At 37.7% G+C, this 22,397-nt stretch overlaps 2 protein-coding genes across 2 annotated transcripts; both read left to right on the top strand.

The window, feature by feature from the left end:
* Positions 1 to 3,057: 3,057 nt before the first annotated feature.
* On the top strand, positions 3,058 to 4,679 carry HOXA13 (homeobox A13). Its single transcript, XM_032773889.1, has 2 exons — positions 3,058 to 3,730; positions 4,435 to 4,679. Exons 1-2 carry the CDS (start codon positions 3,058 to 3,060, stop codon positions 4,677 to 4,679), a joined length of 918 nt encoding a protein of 305 aa, XP_032629780.1.
* Positions 4,680 to 19,689: 15,010 nt separating this feature from the next.
* HOXA11 (homeobox A11) lies at positions 19,690 to 22,071 on the top strand. The gene is made up of 2 exons (XM_032773891.1): positions 19,690 to 20,368; positions 21,839 to 22,071. Exons 1-2 carry the CDS (start codon positions 19,690 to 19,692, stop codon positions 22,069 to 22,071), a joined length of 912 nt encoding a protein of 303 aa, XP_032629782.1.
* Positions 22,072 to 22,397: the final 326 nt, after the last annotated feature.

Genomic DNA, 22,397 nt, shown 5'->3' with positions numbered 1-22,397 from the left:
CCCCCCGTAGAATTAATACTAATTTCAGAGGAAACTTCTGAGTAGATTTATTTATTTCCAAAATTATAAAGCTCTGTGGAGGTTCGCCATCAAATTTCAGGAGAATACTGATACTTCAGCTCTTGTTAGTATATTTCTGACCTTGCCTGATGTTAAAGGGACAAAAGTTAGTATAAGTTTTTGCTTAGTCCTTCCGTTGAATATATAGGTGCATTAAATCAACTGATTAAGGTATTAATTTAATAATTTCTGGTGGAATTCGTTGATACATCCAAATACGTTGTTTTGGGACACCAAAAGACGTTCAGTTAGCGTTAGATAATAGTTTATGTATAAGCCTGGAAATAAATTCAAACATGTTATTATACCTAGTGTTCATTACAAAGTCCACTATTTTCGAATACCGTTTGCTCTGCTTGATAGCTCACAGCCTTCAGACTGAACAGTTAGTTTTTACTGTTTACTTGCAGGTACTCATTAAAACATAAAAGAATTCTATTCATATAGGATTATTAAATTATTTAAAATATAGCTGGAAATTGCTGAAATCTTCCTCCTTTCTCAATGTCAATACCCAGAGAAACCTGAGTGCTAGCAAAACAATTAGGTAGCCAGAACAAACAGGAAAGTTCCTTTTTAGCCTGTGAATATTTTTTGATTGAGCATATACTATTAAGATGCTATTTTGAGGATTTTGAAAAGAAAAGGAGAGGGTACTATTAAATATGACTTTCATCCGTGTCATTGCAAATAAAAGATGGGTGCAATTATATCATTGGCTTATCACCCGTGATATGCATGCCCACATTTCCAGCCTACAATTTGTGCGTGTGTGTGTGTGATCATTTTAATTTAATCTCCTTTCTCCCCTTTGCACAGAGAGTTGGAACAACGCCAAGTAGGTAAACAAAAACAGCATACCGGATGCCCCCACCCTTCTTGTACAGTTTGCATCGTGTCTCAAAGCTACAATTTCAAATAGCTTCTCTATAACTGTAAAAAGAGACTTGAAAACCAGAGGCAGATAGGCGGAAAAAGCTCTAAAGCTGAGCGAAAGAAAAAGACGGGGGGGGAAAGTGAGAGGCTAGCTAGGGAGATTAGTGTTCTCATGGCTGCTCCTTTTTAACAAATCAGACAGGGTCTTCAAGCTTTGAATGACAGTTCTCACATTGGCTAGACTACAACTTTCAACTTGACCTTGACCTCTAGCCGTGTCTAACCCGTATGTAAAACAGCACTGTGGTTTATTTTTTCCCCTCGTTGCAATGCGTTTTTAAGAATAAGATAAAGAAATCAGGGGAAACAAATCTACACAAATAATGCCAGCTAAGCAATTTTGGAGACTCCACAGGTTTGAAAGCTGTAGCCTGAATTAAAGGAAAAAATGCCCGGGAATAAATATTTGCATTTGGTCATCAAAAGGAATGCGGAAAAGATCTTACGAAATAAAATGGGAACTATTTGTCGGCTGCAATTGATAGAAATCGCTTAAATATTGTTAAATAACCAGATAAACAACAACAGTCCCATGTGTTACATACCATTCCATGCACCCAATACATACCACTCTGTGTCGGCCTTTGAAAATAAATAATCACCAAAGTGATAGTAGTTAAACTAGCTAGCAGATCTGTTCTTTGCATTGTTCAAGGAAAAGGCAGCCCCAAAACAATGCATATTTTATAACGCTATGCTTGTAGCAAAGCATTGAAAACAATGCAGCAACGTCAATGGTTAGCACACTAGCTAATAATAGATCGCGCTGTCAGACATGCAACAATGAAACATGCAGCTAAAAATTTAGTTTTCAATCTATGAGCATCTTTGTTATTTTTGTCCACATACGTAAATTCGAAACAAATTGTTTTGAAATTGCTGCATTATATTTAATCCAACTGTATATTTATAGTTCACTCGCTCACTGCATAACATAAAAGGCTTTATATATTAGTATTTACTGTACAGGTATGTGCAGATACAGTACAAAAATTTGTTAGAAAATAAAGTGTTTTTCATTAAAAAGAAAGTGCAATTCATTTTCTAAGCATTACTTTTAACATTGGGGCGACACAAATAAGCTTTAGAATAGCAACTTTTTTCCAGCAAAAAGAGGACTGTGGCTAGTAATGCACAATCTATAATCCTCGGTAATATCTTACAGTCAGAGAAGATTCACTTAGAATTGTAGGCCCCAGGTTTTATCATCAGAATACGAAAGAATATACTTAGGTTAATACTAAGATTTGGTTAACCCTTTCTCTCTCAAAACCAATGATGCAGATCTGTATTTCGTGATTTATTTATTCTAAACCTACTTCTGATGCTTTTCCCCCAGAACAGAAAATCGAAATGAATTAAAAACAACAACAACAACAACAACAAAAACATTGTAATCAAATTTAAACGAGCAGGAAGAAAATGTGTGACATCAGACTTGTCTTCAAATATTTTATCTATTCTGATGCTATTGCAAAGGAGAGTGTGGCCCTTAAAACATTTGCTTTTAAAGGTGTAGAAACCAATATTATGTCACGGTCAGGTTAGACCACACCTGTATGAATTTAAGATGTGGGACTGAAAGATTAAAAACAAAAACCTACCAGCGGACTGATCGGCAAATAACAGTTGAAATGCAGAGGGCTTTGAATTTCAGTGATAATGCAAATGGCATGGAGATCATGCTGAAATTATTTCACAGAATGGACTAGGGGGAAAATCACGCCTGGGGGTGGGAGGATACCTGTTCTTCTTTGCAAACCTTTTATTCCCCCTGATCATGCACACTTGTGAGTGGAAAGGGGCAGCCCCGGGTCTGTGCCGCCCGCTGCTGGAATTCCAGCCCCTGCACGATTATTACATTATTTAATTATCTTCATTTTATTCCTCAGATGTTTATCAGCTGCTTTGCATATCACGTGGGGCTGGCCGGGCCAATGGGCTCTCGCCTGGCGCGACACTGGCGCGTCAGCTCTGGTCAAGTCTCGGAGATTTAGTATCTCTTTTTTCAGTCTTTGGGGCTTTTAAAAAAGAGCCACTAGTCTCAATGCTGATCGGGCTATGACAGCCTCCGTGCTCCTCCATCCCCGCTGGATCGAGCCCGTCATGTTCCTCTACGACAACAGCCTGGAGGAGATCAATAAGAACATGGAAGGTTTTCATGCAGGCAGCAACTTTGCGGCAGCGGCGGCGGCCAACCAGTGCCGGAATCTGATGGCTCATCCCGCATCCCTGGCCGCTCCCAGCACGGCTGCCTACACGTCGAGCGAAGCGCCAGCCTCTGGCATGGCTGAGCCAGCTGTCAAACAGTGCAGCCCCTGCTCGGCAGCCGTGCAGAGCTCCTCCGGGGCCGCCCTGCCGTATGGCTACTTTGGCAGCGGCTATTACCCCTGCCGCATGACCCATCACAATGGCATCAAGTCCTGCTCGCAGCCCGGCTCCACTTTTGCGGACAAATATATGGACACCTCTGTCTCGGGCGAAGAGTTCACTTCCCGGGCTAAGGAACTGGCTTTCTACCAGGGCTATGCCGCTGGCCCCTACCAACCCGTGCCGAGTTATTTGGATATGCCTGTGGTGCCCACAATTGGAGGTCCTGGAGAGCCCAGGCATGAGCCCTTACTCCCCATGGAGAGTTATCAGCCTTGGGCAATCACCAGTGGGTGGAATGGGCAAGTGTACTGCCCCAAAGATCAATCCCAGCCACCCCACCTCTGGAAATCCACTCTCCCGGGTAATACACCTGCATGGCTTGTGTCCTCCTGCAATCTTTTTACTGTCGCCACTATTAACCTTAGAACTAGTTAGTAGTAGTATTGTGCGCTTGCTGTTGTTTTTGCTGCTGCTGCTGCTGCTGCTTTGGGTTAGTTGTTGTGCTATAGTTTTTAAAACATTCAAGCTAACCTTAAAACTGACCCCACCACACCTCCTCTCCCATCCCCTCACACACATACATTTATTCTAGTTCTGGTGGTATTAATATGATCAGGAGTGACTTTGCTCCAGAACTCAAGATATGCCTGCTTGAATTACTAATAACATTAAACAGGGAAATAGCTGGAAAAGTTTGCTAAAAAAAATTATTATGCATTCACGCTTAACAAGAATTTTCCATAAATAGTGCAGCTTGCACACTTCATAAATTATTGAAACAGTATATAATTTTTCCTAAAGTCCCTTCAGGACGTGTGTGTGTGTGTGTGTGTGTGAGTGAGAGAGAGAGAGAGAGAGAGAAAGGGAGAGAGAGAATCAAGACTTTGGCAGTTGAGTGCTGTTTACTATAGAAAAAAATCTCATATCATCAACGGTCGCTTAGTGGCCAACCCTGTTGAGCAGGGTAGAATTAAAGTTAGCTGTAGATTTAAGCTCTGTGCAATTTGAAGATGTCCTAATCAGTAATAATTTTATAATGCCTACATACATGGTTTTCTGTTCCAGACGTCGTTTCGCATCCCTCAGATGCGAGCTCTTACAGACGTGGGAGAAAGAAACGAGTGCCTTATACAAAGGTTCAATTAAAAGAACTCGAAAGGGAATATGCTACAAATAAATTCATTACCAAGGACAAACGAAGACGGATATCGGCAACTACAAATCTGTCAGAGAGACAGGTAACAATCTGGTTCCAAAACAGGAGGGTCAAAGAGAAAAAAGTTATCAACAAATTGAAGACTACCAGTTAATGGATTAAAATGGAGACGCAGCAGTTCACAGGTTTCAGAACTATTTTTGTCCAGATTAAAATAAATATAAATAATTAAAAAAGACAATGAACCTCTTATTTCATAACAAGAGATCTGTATCTTTGGAATTATAGCATTTTAAAAAATATTACTGTAGGAAATGGTTAAGACTGACTGTTCCCCCGAAATCCAGACCAGACAGTTTAAATGATAAACTATAGAGCCCAAATGCCCACCGCTCAAATGCTCAGTTTCAATTAAGATACACGTTTTACTGAAAATCTTGTAAGTATTTATGTGACCTTAGTATTCTAGAACACTATTAATGGTTGTAATCTGAAAGCTGGTTCAAATAAGAAGTTCGATGTAAACATATTTTTTCTTCCATTGCAATCCAAACTGCATGTTGAATTACTGCTCAGGTAAATCGTAGTGAAAATATACAATTACTGTATGTTTAAGAAATGCATTTTATGTATGAAAAGAAGGTACTGAATAAGGATTTCAGAGGCATCAGTAAAGAAGGAAGCCCTGTGGAGCAAATTAAAAACAATGCAAACTATTGGAGATAGAAAGGCTAATACTTGTTTGAAAATAGCTTTCTTTGAGTTATTTTTCAATAGCTGGTTTTTTAGCATTCGAGCTGTTTCCTGCAAACAGTATGATAGATATTTTCTAAGAGAATTCTACATATATTATACCTCAAATGGTCCTCAAGAATTGTTAAATAGGTAAACCCCAGTAAATTGTAAAATGTTTAACTCTTGGATGGACACAAATACGCGAATGTTGGCATTTTGTTATAATAAAAAAGTCTTTTCTGGGGAAAAAATCTCGGAGAACTCCAAATTGAAAAATACTTGTTATGTTCCCAGAAATATTTTGATTTCTATATTCTATATTTCGATCTATAAGTAATTAGTAATTTACCTTGTTTATTGTCTGTTCTGAGGCAACAATAAGAAGCTGAGGGATTCATTTTACAGCACCTTTTAAATCCAAACAGTTATTTCAACCAGCACATTATTTTTGTTTTTATTCACTGTAAGATGCTATCTTGTAAATAATAATAAAAAAAATCAGCGCACTGTGAAAATGTATTTGGGCACCCTTATTTTTTACATTTCTATTGAAAATGAAAATTCAAGACCTGTAGGTAGATCTAGTAGTACTAATCCTGTTAATAAAATAGTCACTGTAACAAAACCTGAAAGAAATACTCTTTATTTTTCCATATTTACGTGCATTTTGTGAAGAATAATGTATCTATCTTGTAATAACGTTCTCTTCGATCATTTAAATAGTTCAGATATTTTCCTGTAAATTATTTAGCTGGGGGTGGGGACTCTTGATAACTAGCTTTACTAAACTATAAATGTTTCAGTCAGGTTAAAGAGTCAGGTATTTTGAGTGGCGGGGGGAATGACATCAGTGTAGCGCTGGAGCCCCTGAATGAAAATGAAAAACAGTTGTTAGAAGACCCACAAATGCAGAGATGGCAGTATTTAAGGTTTATTGCTAGGACTGGATATGTCTACGCTGGAAAGTTTTGGTATTTGTTGAAGTGACAGGACTAGGAAGGCCTTAAACCTTGACCTTGACGAAAAAAGACAATTTGTGACCTTGACTTTTGACAGCTCATGAATAGTCGTCTCCAGGATTAGTAGATCAAGGGCGCCACCTCGCGTTTCCAACTCGTCTTTGTAGCGAGAGAGCTCCAGTGGAACGACGGCTGGTCACCTGGCTCTTATTTTTCGTGCCTTACCTCTTTTTTGTCCAGATGGGACACACATATATAGATCATGCGTAAGAAAGAAAGTAGAACATATAATGTTGTATGTGATATTTTACTTCATATCTATATTTATCGAGCTACATTATAAACTGAACTGTCGTGACTATCAGTTTTAATCTAATCTGAGTCTAGAAGGCCATAATTTCAATTAAGAAGCTCCATACTAGCCTTTGATTCTTGTGTATGTCTTTGCCAGTTGACAAGAGTTGCGATATTCAAAGAAATTGTCTTCAATAACTTTTTCCCCTGTCTCCTAAGGTGGTCTGCTACCATAATCAGAATTATTGGGAAACCTTTACGGCAAATAAAAGTATCCTACGCCGTGCTAACTATAGACTTCTAGGATTACAGTTCAGAAATTCAAAGGAACCCACTTCTTCATAGGTTAAAATAGAGGCCTTTCTGGAGCTTAGATCTACAAGTCTGACTTTAACGCAAACCTTCGATAAGTATACAGAGAAGAAATGTCTTTTTTCCAGGAACTTCTTGTGTCTGAGAGATTTCACTTAATACGTTTTGATATTTCAGAATACCACCTGACTTTCTAAGAACGCAAACTTGTGTAGAAAATGTGCAGGATTTTATTTTGTTTTTTTTTCGCAGGTTCCTCTAGTGTGTTAGGGGAGCGAATTTTTGTATTTTTGAAATGGTGTAAGGCTAAATCACCCAACAATCCAGTAACAAAATTAATATTTACTACGGTCACTTGTAGCTCTTCAGAAGTCAGCCACTATTACGTCACACCCAGTAAAAATATGTTAAACTACATTTCTCTGGACTGCTAAGAAAATCATTGAGAATAAAATCAAACAGTATTTAAATTACCACGTCTTATATTGACTTCTATTTTTTTTAAATAACTACATAAGAAATGAAGTGAAAGTGTTCTGTCGCTAACGGTGGTGAGAACAGGCCGAAAGGAAGAACCTTTCATTACAAAGTATCAAAGAGGTTCATTTATAATTTGCTCCGGCGGAATTATTAAGAGTCTCGGACACTTACACTGCTGTTGTAATCCATTCATTCGGAAGCACAGATTCGGATTGTGCAAAATTCTAATCATCTCCTGAGACTGGCTGTGGGCCCTCAACGCCGACTGGACTAAAAGGGCTTTGAGTGAGCTCAGCATCTTGTTGCATTGGTCTCTCAGGGAGATATTCTGCAGTCCTATTGATGTCCATGTGAGTTTTGCGTGAATAAGAACTGCAGGAGAGGGTGTCTATTGATGGGGACCGAGGGTAGAAGAGAACAAACATCTACTGATGCATTAATCAATGAGACTCCATGCATTTTCCTAATAAGCCGTGGAATGCTTATGCTTCTGTACTGAGAAAGAGAGTAATCAGAATGGCATACCATTGTGTTTTGCAGGGGAACATCTGAAAGCCCAGTTTTGCTCAGTTACACCGCAGTATTTCCGGAGGAATGCCATTGACTTCACAGGAGCTCTCCAGCTTTTCACTGGTGTAGCTGAGAGCAGAATCTCACCCTGAAGCTTAGCTGAGACATAATTTTTTATTTGTTTTTCTAACATTCTAAGATATAGTGAAAGGAAATGTAAAAGCTCTCACTATATTCTGGAATTAGTTACAATTCTGAATTCGACAGTTTCAGTGTCTAACACTTTTGATCACCGAAAATATGAATGAATGTAGTAAATAAACGGTAATTTTATATATATATATAACCATATAGCTATATCTAGTACATTATATATGTATATGTACACATATACACGCATTATTCACTATATATACATATATAGTTAGCGTTTATTTACTACATTCACATATGTTTTCGGTGATCAAAAGTGTTAGTTTAGATACTGAATTGGTCGAATCCAGAATATATGTATATTGGCATAGACGCAAAGTGTGTCGGCACATTTTCTCGGTTTCGTTATTTATAATCGTTAGTTTGACTGAAGAAATACAAATACAAACACACACATTTACACTCGTATGTACTCTGTATGTATATAACATACTTCAAATTACATATAATTTACACGTGATTTATATTTGTATTGCACAATTCAAGTTGCATGTAATTTACACTTAAATATATTATATTAATAAATAGTTTAGAAAACTCTTCCAAAAGCAATAGCAGTTACATATTACCCAAGAGTAATTTAAAATGTGAATAGGTTTAATAAAATCACTTTTAAACCATTTCTAGTAACTCTTTATCAGAACTAATGAATAAAAATTTTGTTCAGATTGACTACCTATCAGCTAAATCCTTGTGATGAAACTGGGTTACTGGGTTTAAATTTCCACTGGTGTCTATATATTTTTACAGTGTACGTATTTTGTAGTGTAAAAAGTGTGCAATTTCAATTGTGATGCTTACAGGAGCAACATAACATTTTGGACCTGACCCTGCTCTCATTGAAATGCATGGCAAGTTCCCATTGACTTCAAAGGAAGTAGGATAAGGTTCTCTTTCCTAACAAATAAAGGTTCCTCTCCTGCTTCCGTTTAAGTATAGAAAAATCCCATTGACTTCAGCAGGAGTGGGATTAGGCCCAAGGCGCAGACGTATAACAATAATTCAAACCAGGGTCTAGCTCTCGTGTAGTCTTATTGAGTTAAGGGGAATACACCAACCCCAAAAATGGAAGGTTCAGACCTTATTAAGAATTGTTATCACAGTAAGCATATTTAGCAATTCAGAACCTGCATCTGAAGAAGTGGGTTTTTTCCCACGAAAGATTATGCCCAGATAAATCTGTTAGTCTTTAAAATGCCACCAGACTCCTGGTTCTCCTTTTTTAAGGCACTTTACGCCCCTCATTAACTGTCCGGCAAAGCACCTCCTGATTTAGGCTCCGACTCTACAAAACATACATGGAAAAGTTAATAGCTTTAGTCAGGTGAGTTCTATTGATCTTGCTGGGATTATTCACGCGAGTAAAATTATTTACTTACGCAGGGGGTTGCAGAATTGGGCCAGTAACTGACCTCACGTACGGATTTAGCTTGATCAGTTGGTGTTTGTTTTACTTATCAATGCGTCAACTGATTTAATACCAAATTAAGAATTAGCTGTGCTTATTGATTTATCAATTGGAGAATTCTTTAAAATTGACAGCGCTATGAAATGTAGGGAGAGGGAAATTCGCTGTACTTTACTTAATATCGAATAATCTGTCAGCAAACATGGAGAGTAATAGATTTTAAGGCGCTTCACTGATTACGTTTTCTTCTTTTTAATTGTGAAGCATATGATCGTCCGCTTTATTTTCGAATATCTATCTATCTATCTATCTATCTCTTCTTGTGTATATATAAACACACCTATATATGCATGTGCGTGTGTGCATGTTATATATTACTGTAATTTACCATCCAAAAGCTCTTGGCATACACATTTTCAAATACAAATTGCTGTTGTATTAGATATTCCCGTCTCAGCAATCTGACGCCAACGTTCTAAAATATGTCCTTAATATGTGTTTTGTAGGTAAATATATCACCAAGGAAAATAATTAACAAACGCGATACACTACTTCACAAGGTACTCTCATGCACATGCGTCTAAGAACATTTTTTATATTCTCAACACTACCAGGAATATATTAAAAAGGGGCGGGGGGGAGGGAGTCATTGTATCTGTAATGTTTGATAGTGTTACACACATTCAGCATTTTATTTACATACATTTAAAATAACCCAAAATAACTGGGAGTGTTGTTGTTACTAATTTATAGTTTATTATTTATTATTATTTTAAAACCAGAACAAATAAAAGACACCTAGAAGTTTTAACTTTGTTTTCCCAGATCCCTGGAAAATGCTGTATACAGAAAAAAATGAAGGCAAGCTAATGCTATATATTTAGAGCATTTACTGCAACAGTAATGTTAAGGTAATATTTCTGTCTCTTTGCAAAATGAAAAACATAATTAAAGATAAAAAGATTAGCCCAGCCCCATATTTTGCAATTCTTGCAGGATTCAGCAACATAAACCTTAATTCCAAGTGTCTGAAGATGTTGATTTATAATCTTCTAATGCTTGACTGCCTTAGAACGTTGGATTTAGAATTCCCATAGACTAGAAATGTTTTATGATATTTGATGACGACGGAAGAGTAAAACAAATGTTTTGTATTTTTTTTTCCACAGCAAGAGAATAAGATGGTATTTAATCTATCTCCGCCTTTAACTCCTGGCAGTAACAAAGGTGGTTTGCAACGGGAAATAAAACTTGACAGCAGCATATTTCCTAAAGGGGATTAGTTTAACGGCAAAACTATGTCTTTTTCCTCTTTCTTAAAAATGCTTCCGTTTAAAATTACTGGATTTCTAAGAAATCATTTCGAAAGAAACCAACTGTGGTGCCTAAAATTGTAATTATTGGGATATAAAATTATGTCACGCTTCTGTGGAAATGACTTTATTTTTTTCATGTCTGAACAAACTAAGTCTCTAGACCGCCAAACTATAAATTTAAGTTTACAAAATGTTGGTGTCTTCAGTAAAATACACATTTCAGTGTCTGTGTAGGCAGCGTTGGCAATGAAATCAAAACAGTGCTTGATACAAAAAAGAGATGTTATCAAAAGGCAGTTTGCTGTCATTCGGAACTTTTAAATGAACTTAAAATGATGATTTGAAGACATGTCCTTAAAGACTTTCTTGTGGTTGAAGAGTAGAAAAAATATGAGGGATAGTCGTTTTCTTTCCCAAATTATACTTGTTCCCCAATAAACTACGGACCATGTTGACAGCAGACGTTACAGTTATTTTCTGGTGGGACAGTTCCCGCAAAATGTGGGATTGGCTTGGGTGTTTTTGCCTATTGTTGCTTCTTCTCTTGGAAGCCTCCTATTCTTTCCTTGTTAATTGCCCCTTTTGTAGGGATTTGGCTCATTACCTGCATCTAGGAAAAGCAAATGTTCATTAACGCTCTGCGAAAACGCCCCAGTGAAAATATGGCGCGCTGAAATGCAATGGTCTTTGCCGCTCCTAGATCTGATTTCTGATTAAAGATCCCCTAGGAGAGCATCTTCCCTTCCCCCCTCTCCTCCTGCAGCGTGAAAGAGAGCGCCCTCCTCTACGTAGTAAAGGTCAAGTCCTACAATGCACAATCCACGGTCATTACTGTACCGTGACCCACGGTGTATTGGAGAGGGAACGTCAGTGTCTCCAGTGATTAAAAACTCTTGGTCTTTTCCTCTAGGGCGATGGGAATACACGGAATTATATCGCAGTTAGCCTACTGCAATTGCCTTGTTGTATTAGAATTTCAGTCGGAAATTTTAGCAGGACTGAGAAAAGAAATACTTAGCTTGTCACACGGGTGCATTTTCCAAGTAGGCTAGGCTGAAGTCTGTGAGAAAGGTTATGCACCTTAGTGGCTCAAAAACCTTTCGAGTTCCAGAATAAATCCTTGTGGACCAAGTGTATTGTATGTATAAGAAAGCCACTCCTGAGTGGGTGTCTGGAGTGCTATCAAGAGAGGCGCGGGATTCTAGCCATTAGTCTCCGGGTTTTCATGTTTGCACAAGGGAAGAAGATTTCAGATACTGGGGTAAGATTTAAATGTTTTTCCTCGATCTTGCTCAATGGTTTCCCTCTCCCTGCTCCCAATGTTGATTTCAAAACAGTGTGGGACTGGTGATTTGTACAGCAATGTCATTTGGAAGGCCTTTGCGGCGGTTTTTCACCCCACTCCTCCTCCTCTTCCCCTACTTAACCCTCCAGTCTAGCTGTCTCCCATGATATAAACAGAAGTACAGATTTTGCTTCTGAAGTTTGGGGGAATGAGTGCGGCTAATGGTGACGATCAGGCCATTTATAAAAGTATTAATTCTGATGGTCGCTTGGGGACAAGGCTCCAACTTGCCAAAAGATGCTACGGAGCACAACAGAGGTGGAAACAACAAGAGGGTTTTAGTATTAAAGAAAGATGAGAGGTGCTGGAAGTGTCAAACCCAAGATTAGAGGGTGCATGTAGTGACGGTGCTGGATAATTGGATTTGTATTTGTCTGTTTCTCTAAGAGTTTGCTCAAATATAATTGAGTTTCTTTCCGAGTAATTTTTTAAATTGTTTTCCTCTTTTTGTTATTATTTAATCTTGCAAGAGAATTAAGGAGAGGGGAAAAACCCTACAAGAATAAAGCCATCCATGGACGAATTTCCTTAATGCTCCCTTAGGATGGTTATTTAACCTGCCTTGTTTTGGCCATATGTGGAATGTCCAAAAACAAATTTCCACAGGATTTTGTAACTGGCCAATTTAAATTAATCTGAAGTTAATTTTAATCACTTTGATTCAAACTCCTCACGCGTAGTTCGATTTGTTAAGTATATCAGAAATTCGCCGCTGTACTCAGCCTGGGTTAAAAATAATCAGAAAGCAAAGTATTTTAGGCCAGTCTGTTCTTGAACTTCGGGATGCCGCTGGGTAGACATAAAAATGAATAGTTCTTAATACAAAGAAGGCTTGGATTGCTTTCAGCCGTAGCTAATGGTTGGCATATGTCTAAATATAAACAGCTTTAACAAAATAAAAATACCACATTGAATAAACAGGAAAAGGGGAACGACTAGAGATCCACATCTCAGCTCTGCTTGTTTTGTTGAACTTTGAGAAGTGCCTGGTATAAAATGGTATTGTTGTGTTGCTAAATAGTTTCATTTAAATATATACTGATGTTTGTACCATTGCTAGACATGGGCTAAGAAAAGGAAATTGACAAGATGATGGACGTGCTGAACCCGGAATATTCAAGACAAATCATATTAGGATTTGTGGGGGAAATATTTGTATAAGCACCCTTGTATTTTATTTGCATAGCTAAAATACAGTACACAAAAGGAAGAAGACCTTACAGAAAATATAAAACTTGTGTGGTAAAGCTATTACATTTTGCAATCCACAACTTCTTTTAAACTTGTGTTTTACAAATATAAGATTTAAAAATTACATAAATACAAGCTACCTTTATTATAATACAGTTCTTAGAGTCCATCAGAATATGTTAATGTTCGAAGTCGTTGGTTTGACAGGCTCAGTATAATGATACTTCCTGTACCCGCCCCCTGAAACAATCCTTGATGAAGAAACGTCTTTAAGTCGGTGTGTTTCACGATTCTTGAGTCGGGCTCTCTTATACAGTTAGCAGGGTGGCATAGTAGAATCTGATTTTTTTATTTTTTTTTTTGCTAGCGAACAAAATATTTGTTTAAAAAAACCCTTATCTATCGCTGTTAAAATTCAACATGCATTAGCGAAAACACTGAGTATTATGCAATCGGATTTAGCAGAGAATCCAAGTGATCGATTTTTATTATTATTATTTTTTTGTTAAGGATGCACAGCAAATTGCGGATCTCAGCTCCCAAGAACAACCAAAATAAAAAGAGTTTGTCTCGCCATAGCGACAGTTTATTGCCTATAACTTTAAAATCTCAACATTAAGAGCATAATATATATACCACAGGAATAGAACTTCGTTGTTGTCACCCTGAATGCCAATGTAACAAAATTACCTTCTGTAGGAGGCAATACAGTCAGATTTTTCTCCCAGCATGTATTTCATTGATTAACATACCTAAGGTCAAGTTCAAGGCATCACCTGTAGCAATACTTCTAAATATATGTAGACAATGGAATGTTCTGGCGGCGTTGTTCCTGTTGTTTAGATAAACAGCATTGCAGTTCCCAGACGGCGCGCCAATTTTGTAAGCAAACGGCTGTGGGTCAAATCTCTGTGGACTTTGCATCAGGAGATCACGAGTCTGTACATTTTATGTAAGGATCGAGGTATAGTCTTATTGTTTTATAACTAGGTATATTGAAATAAATCTTGGCGATAGTGTCTAAACAACTGTGATTAATTCCACATAAAATACATCTTCATGAAAGATGATTGGAACCTGTTTGCTACAGGTGACGTTAATTATCCTAGTCATCTGTGGATATGAATATGGGTGGAACTCAGTCGAAAGTGTCTGGCTTTCTATATCAAAAGATAACACGCGACGAGTTTTCTTTCGCAGACACTTTAGAACAATTGGTTTAGACACCTATCCCCTGCGCCCCACATTTGCCAGAAGTCTCTTGCACCTGTATGTGGATACATGGAAATAAATTAGTTACCGTATGGTTTCATGTATTGGGAAAATATAGCTGCACAATCCAGCAGAGAAAGTAAGATAATTACGGTACCATTTATCAGAGGGGTAGCCGTGTTACCATTGACATTCAAACAATTTCAGAAACACCTAGACGTTCAATATAACACCTCCGTATGCCCTCCTTATTTTTGACCCTGCCTCGATTCTCTTACAGATGGTGCACAAAAATACCATAACACTGTAGGCAAATGTATACTCTGGGTCTCGACTATTTCCAGAAAAACACGTTTTCGGAAACAGAATAATGAGAGAAAGACTCAGCATTTAAAACGGTGCTTGTGGTATGTTATAAATAATATCTAATATGTTGGTTAAAAAGAATAAGAAAATAACAATTGAAAGAGAATATTCTATTTAGCAGAATAAATTCCTTGTTAAAAAGAGAAACACCTCTGTGTTTATATTTCTTACAATTATCGGAATGTTGCCTTACTTTCAGTAACAGCTATTCGATATCGAGCATCATTCTAAGTAAATTTGAGATGTTCTTGATAAATGCTAAAATCGTGTAGCTTTATTCATATCGTTGTAAGTCTTATTAAAGTATTAAAAGAGACCACAATAAAGGAAAATCATTTTTCCAAACATTGTAATTAAACATACAACATTTTCAATGGTGATAAAATCATGTACAGTCTCCATCTTGGTAAGTAAAAAATGTTTTTAAAAGCTTATTCGTCATAATTAATTTAATACCGTTAAATATACCAAGACTTCAGTTGAACTGTGACTCAGTTTTGTATTTACATCTGCTTTCTCTTTATACATAAATTTGCACCTCCATAATATGACTAGAATTAAGAAGCGCCTGGTTTTGAATAATAAAGAAACTATGCCATATCATAATTTTGGAAATGCATTGCTCTTTTGATGAATTCCTACTGGCTGTAATAGGTGAGGTATTAGTGTTTGAAATCCATTATAAAAATATTGTTACAATTTTTTTTCTTAAAATGTTAAAGAAATGTGTTTAGGTGAAAAACTATATTTTGGTTATTACCGTGCAGCTCAGTAGTATAGTGGTCCAAAAGGAAAAGGGAAGAATAGCTGAGTAGAGAACTAGTAAGTCTTAAATAATGTTTAATCCAAACAATCGTCAGGAAATTTAAACAATTACATTTAAGACAATTTTTTTCAAAGTGTTGCCACCTTATAGGCAATTTTAATTAGAAAGAAAGTAGTTATGAGGTTTTCGTTGGCCGAAATATGTTGCGTATTTCCTAATATTGCCCTACTATAATAACTGCATGTATATAGAAAGAAAAGCATACAATAGCCATATGCTGTAATAATTAATTAGTGCATAATTTTGGAGACATCAAAATTCTATCAAAAACATGTTATTGAAAATAGGTTAATTTTCAAAAATCAGTAAAGCTGTAATATTTTAATTAACTCGTTTTACATATAAATTACACTTAGTATACACTTCTGCTGTGAAACACGGGTATTCACCCTAATACTTAATATAAATTATAGTGCGATTGGTTTTTATGAAACCCTCTACAAATATTATACAAAGTGGAAACATTTTACACATTATAGAACTTGACCTTTTAAAGATCCTCTATATTGTCTTTAGAAGTTCCTTCTGCACACCAGATATATACAAACTCTGGATGTGACATCCTAGCTTTGTTTATATCGCTCCAAAGCCTGGATTAGTTTTTCTTCGCTTTGTATAGGTAGACATGGCCCAATCTGCTAATTCACCTATTAGCGATATTTGCGTCCATTGTAAAATGTATCTAGAATGACATGCAGCGCAGTTGCAAAGCACATAACTTGATTATACGCATGGCCCTTTCTCAGCCAGACGAAATAGTTGTAAAAGAGGACTGAATGCATTTTGCTTATCAAAATGAAATGCTTTCTTGTGTTTCTGCTGTTCTCACTGTGGTTAGCAGGGGCAATGCACGGTGTTATTTGCTTTCTAAACGCGGAAGTCCCAATGACTGTATTAAAAGAGCAATTCAAAATTAGACAAAATAATAAACAGTATAATTGTGTTTGAAACAGCAACGTAAGAGCAGTCTTACTGCAATTACCCAGACATTCCTGGGCTTTAAGCGTACATTATGTCTGTTTCACTTAGCAGCAAATAAAGCAGAGAACTAACTCCGCCTTGGGTGTCTGCTTATTCTTACACTAGCTGCACTCTTAAATCTTTTCAATAATCGTTTCTAATTGTTCTACAGATGTAATCATTTGTCAGGATGCATTTTGTTTCCCCTAGTGTTAAAGCATGTTCTAAAAGACTGAGTACCCTACTTCTCTGGGAAAATACATAGCAAACCATCAAAACTAAGCATGTATATTCTGCATAGGCTGTGAGCGTCCTTTAATATAGTGTTAGCTGGACTTGCATTATTAATTGCGTTCTTGCCTTCATCCCATGATTTCCCTTTGTTTCAAATAGGCATAAATGAAAACAGCAAGTCAGAGTCTTTAACTGCACGACAGAAATCGAATGCAAATAGGAGCAGGAAATAGCCACATACAAACCTTTTTTTCAGAACTGCAGCCCGTTCTATCTCCAAGGTTTGAGATTTATTTAACTAAGAGGGGACTGCAGCGATTCCAAGTAGGTGGTGTCTCCCGATTAACCGTTGGTCAGCTCTGTCATGTCTGTTCTGACACAAGCTGAAGTTGACTGCCAAAAGTGCTATAAAACCGCAGGTCAGTCTAGAACTGTTTTCGGTTCTCCTAGACGCGCCGTGTTCAATTATAGCCTTAAAAGCCCTAATACAAGTGCAAGAATTTGTTTGCCATCACACAGAGGCGGGGCGAACCTCTGCAATGGTGGCGCCTTTGTTATCTCAAAATCGCTGAAATCCTTTATACATTCCTTTTGTCTGGAAGGGGGGAACAGATTTTAATATCAAGAATTGAAAGGGAGGGAGGAGGGAGATGAAAAGTACTCAGAGAGCAAGTCTTTTTCTTTCTCTCTTTCTTTCTTTCTTTTTTTTTTATTTTTGGTAAAAAGGCTAAAGGGGAAACTACATAGAGGCAAAAGTGTAGAATTAAGGAAGAAGACTAAGCATGCTGCAGAGCTCTTCTGCGGCTTAAAAACATTTTTACAATCCCCAAACGACAATGGAGTCTTCAGGTAGCACTCTGATGACATGCATATCTCTTACTTCCATCCACTTTCTGGCAAATATGTCAAGCTTGAAGATTAATTAATAATTTCAAGTTCAGCTCACAAACACTGAGGGAGCATAAAAGTTCTTGCAGGACACCAAAATAAAGAGTTCATTAAAGGGATATGTCCAGAGCATTTGATTTGTGATTCGTAACCCTTGTAAAATAAAAAAGGCATATAAACATTAATGCTAATAAATTAGTTTACTCCACTACAAAGTAATTACTTGATAATGTTGATATTTAGAGCTTGAATTCAAATGTAATAGTTAACTATAATTTAGCGAAAATACATAATGGGAATATTTAGTCAGTGCACAACACGATAAGATTTGTTATTAAGCCAGTTATGATAAGCTAAGCAATAAATAAACAAATGGATGTTGACATTTAAATATCGAAGATCTCCAAAATTTACAATAGAACTTTCCCCTGATATATAAATACTTCGACTACATTGTGGACGTAGAAAAATTCAAAATGTTGTTATCTTAATATTTTTAGTTTTCCTTCCATTGCTCGCCCAGGTCCACAGGAACAGAGATGGTGAAATATTTCCAATTTCTTAATTACACCAACTTCACAATAGTCGTTTGTGGCCTTAGTGTAATTCTCTTTTACTGTTCTGATTAATATGAGCCAGAATCTAAATATTTTATTTCTGATATCGATAAGCAGAATAGGAAAAATGTTTTTTTTTCAACAGCTTAAGGTTGTTCATGCCTCAAAAGGTGCTGGCTTATTTCTCTGTTTTCTTTGACAAAGATCATTCGAAGGGATGTGCATTTTTGCTGGCAGAGAAATACCTTTTAGTCTCTGCCCTGTACAATCCGCTTTCCACATCATCCCCTTCATGCAACACTAGTAAAAGCTTCACTACGTTTTTAAAATAGGTCGATTTAGATCTCAACCTCCAGCGATGGTCTGAAGAAAAAATAAAAGTATCTGGGTGCTGCAAGTTTGTTTCTAGGGGTTAATAGGATAAAAAATATTTTAACAAGGCTTCTGGCAATTAAACATAGAATATTTGTGAAATCGGAATAGCCCAACATCCATTGGTTTCCCAGGTATTTAGCAGCACTGTTTAGGCAAAGAGATCAGATGCCCTCTTTACGCAATGGTCTGGAATTTAAAGGACTTCCTAACATTGCAAATAAAGAAAGCAACGCTTTGGAGAAAAGGCAAAAAGAGAACCTTCACGATGGGAATAAAATGTTATTAAATATCTATAGCAAAACTTGGATAAAACCGGACAGGGTATTTGAGGTTAATATGTTAAAAAGGAAAGGAAGACACTAAGCGCTTCGGAAGTGAACATGAATGCGAGCATGTAATCTATTCACCATGAAAATCAGTACAGACTTGACCCTGGCACATTCTTCCAAGCAAAACCCTGCAGGGCGACCATCTTCTGCACAAACAAAAAAAAAATACCGACCGATTGCTTTGGGAGCATTCAGTGCTAGAAGTCAGATGGCAGGAAAAAAACAATCATTTAATTTCTCTTGATTTTTTTTGCAAATATTGTATACAAATAAAAAAGGTCTCACCTAACGTGGGAATTGCTAATTCTTTCTATTCCACAGCGACCTGGTGCAATTGGTCAAACTGATAATAGGAAAAAGTGTCATGCGTCTTTGTCTTCTGAGGGTGAACAAGGAAAACATGAGTTATATTTTAGATTACGTGCTTTTGGTGAGAATACCAAAGTGACGATCTGTTGCTTCCCCTGAGATGGCTACAAAGTAAAAAGGGCCCATACTTGCAGCTTGTCAATTTCAACATTTGGTCACATGACCAGCACCTCCCTGCTAAGGATGGGGATAGATTTCCACGTCAGCTTACGTCTCCAAATTTCTTACTTCACGGATCTGCTTCAAAGAGGCAGCTGCATTAGAGAATCATGTTAAGCTCAGCTAATGCGGAGAACCCGAGGTAGCCTAATGATGGATTTTGATGAGCGTGTTCCTTGTTCCTCTAACATGTATTTGCCAAGTTGTACTTACTACGTCTCGGGTCCTGATTTCTCCAGCCTCCCTTCTTTTTTGCCCCAGACCCCGTCTTCTCGCCCTATGACATACTCCTACTCTTCCAACCTACCCCAGGTCCAACCTGTGAGAGAAGTTACCTTCAGGGAGTATGCCATTGACCCCGCCAGTAAATGGCACCCCAGGAACAATCTGCCCCACTGCTACTCAGCAGAGGAGATCATGCACAGAGACTGCCTGCCTGCCACCAATACGGCTAGCATGGGTGAGATGTTCGGCAAAAACACAGCAAACGTCTACCACCCTACCACCAACGTCTCGTCCAATTTCTATAGCACGGTGGGGAGGAACGGGGTCCTGCCCCAGGCTTTCGACCAGTTTTTCGAGACGGCATATGGCACCACGGAAAATCTGTCCTCGGCGGACTATTCGGGAGACAAGAATGGCGAGAAAATGCCTGCGACAGCTACTGCAACTTCAAGTTCGGAAGGCGGCTGCAGCAGAGAGGCGGCAGCAGCAGCAGAGGAGAAGGAGAGGCGGAGAAGGACAGAGAGCAGCAGCAGCCCGGAGTCATCTTCCGGCAACAATGAGGAGAAATCCAGCAGCTCCAGTACGTATAAAGGCAGCGCCCAAGCGCTTTATGAAAGGGAGTTTGAAATCTAGCGCACCACCGCTGTTAAATTTTTATATGCTGTTTTATAAGCATATAAGGTTTATGAAGGGCCTTTAGATTTCCCCCAACAAAACTTTGTTATAAAAGGCAAGATCACGTGTTTAGTGTTGAAATTGGCCGTGAAATACCCACCGGCCAATGGAAGCCTTTAAAAAAATCGTTTTCCTTCCCTTTTTCCCCTTTTTTTTCTTTTTGTTTAAATAATAATAAAAAAGGGCTCTGTGGTCAAACTCTCGAAAATATAATAACGTACCTTTGTGCCTGTAAAGTCACCAAAAAGGGATCCTGAATCCTTTGATATCAAGGTAATTCAGTGATTTTATAAAAGCCATGTGTTGCACCAGAAGTCTAGTTAGGGGCTGAATTCAAAGCCATCACCATTTTAACGATTGCACTAGCATAGCGTTTAGCAGATAAAGTAGCCGCCTGAACTGTAGCAATATATTAAAAGAAACAAATTAACCTAAAGCTGGCCTTTTTGTCTAAAGGAAGCCATTTTACCTAGGCATTATGGCAATTACGTGTTGCCTTCTGTCCAACAGTCTCTTACTTACAATTGTTTTTCAATCTGTCAAAGTCTGATTTTTATATGTGTTTTTAAAAGGCAAAGCAAGTAAACAACTTTGAAAAATACCTCTACAGTGGCCTGTACCAGAAAAGGGAGGTTTTTTTTAAAAAAAGGGATAAGACCAATATTTAAGAGCTTTTGAACCTTGAAAACCTTCCAAACAGAACTACTCTTCGTACTGAACTTTAAGCCTACTGTGGCAAATTGAGAGACGACATTGCTATTATAGCTATATACCTGCATTTTAAATAACAGCGGAGTCAATCAGAATCCAACTATTTAATAACAGCCGTAGACGCAGTGCCATTTCCACTGATTAAAAAAAAGAGGAGGGAACACATTCATGGAAATGTAAAACCAGGATCTGTAGACAGAATAAAAATCAATTGTAATAGTCTGGAGAAAGACTGGGGTTGCAAATGTGTTTACTAACCCTGCTAACATAATGTCAGCTGGAGTGAACCAGGTGATTAAAACAGAAATGTCTATGTGCAGCTGTTTGTGGAGTCTGTCACACCACGGTACCAAGCATCGCATATAGCTTTTGAAAAGTGCAGGCAGAAACAATGAGGCAGGTACTCTAATACTTGTTCTGTATTATGCCTGTCCCCCTTGCCGAAGTGACACGGTGTTTGCCCTCATTGCTTTTTCACATGAAGAAATGTGGGCTCTGCACATTCTGTACCCTTTCTCCATAGAAAGCTCAGTAAGGTAAAGAGCTAGCCTGTAGAATAACCGTTATACCCATGGAGTAGGCAAAACACTTCACAGGTTTGCCCCTTGACTGAGCTTTTCCCAGTACCAAGTTTCAAACACTTCTGCCTTTTTTCATTCCACAGGTGGACAACGTACCCGTAAAAAGAGATGCCCATACACCAAATATCAGATTAGAGAATTAGAAAGAGAATTCTTCTTCAGTGTCTATATAAACAAAGAGAAACGCCTCCAGCTTTCCCGAATGCTCAATTTGACCGACCGTCAAGTAAAAATATGGTTTCAAAACAGAAGAATGAAAGAAAAAAAAATTAACAGGGACCGATTACAATATTACTCAGCTAATCCACTACTTTAAAACTCATAGCGTTTTTCAAAATGAGATTAAATTCAGATTTCGCCCTTGACAAGGTCAAGCCACAGGGTTACATTTAAGAAGGAGGTGTGTAACTGACGGGACTATGAGACCTATGATTTTACATACATGTAAATCAACTCTGGACTTTTAATTTTTTAATTTTTGATATTTACATATCAACTGGAATTGATTTGATGCTGACACACATGGCATCTAGCGCCAACAGGCCAGCCACAATCTTTGTTCTGAGGGCAAAATTCATACCTCTTACCTTTACAGACACTTCCGCTCGTTCTGTTCTGGTTTCAGTAATTAAAAGTGAGAAG

The sequence above is a fragment of the Chelonoidis abingdonii genome, chromosome 2 (assembly GCF_003597395.2).
Source record: "Chelonoidis abingdonii isolate Lonesome George chromosome 2, CheloAbing_2.0, whole genome shotgun sequence".
Classification (NCBI taxonomy): domain Eukaryota; kingdom Metazoa; phylum Chordata; order Testudines; family Testudinidae; genus Chelonoidis; species Chelonoidis abingdonii.
Note: the sequence above shows the minus strand (reverse complement) of the source record. Positions and strands in the feature narration are given on the sequence as shown.

What these genes read in the sequence shown, in the direction of transcription:
- HOXA13 (XM_032773889.1), top strand. Translation starts at nt 3,058, where the DNA reads ATGACAGCCTCCGTGCTCCTCCATCCCCGCTGGATCGAGCCCGTCATG. An exon ending in CTGGAAATCCACTCTCCCGG is followed by an intron (nt 3,731 to 4,434) that starts GTAATACACCTG and finishes TTTCTGTTCCAG; the next exon opens with ACGTCGTTTCGCATCCCTCA.
- HOXA11 (XM_032773891.1), top strand. Translation starts at nt 19,690, where the DNA reads ATGCGGAGAACCCGAGGTAGCCTAATGATGGATTTTGATGAGCGTGTT. An exon ending in GGAGAAATCCAGCAGCTCCA is followed by an intron (nt 20,369 to 21,838) that starts GTACGTATAAAG and finishes TTCATTCCACAG; the next exon opens with GTGGACAACGTACCCGTAAA.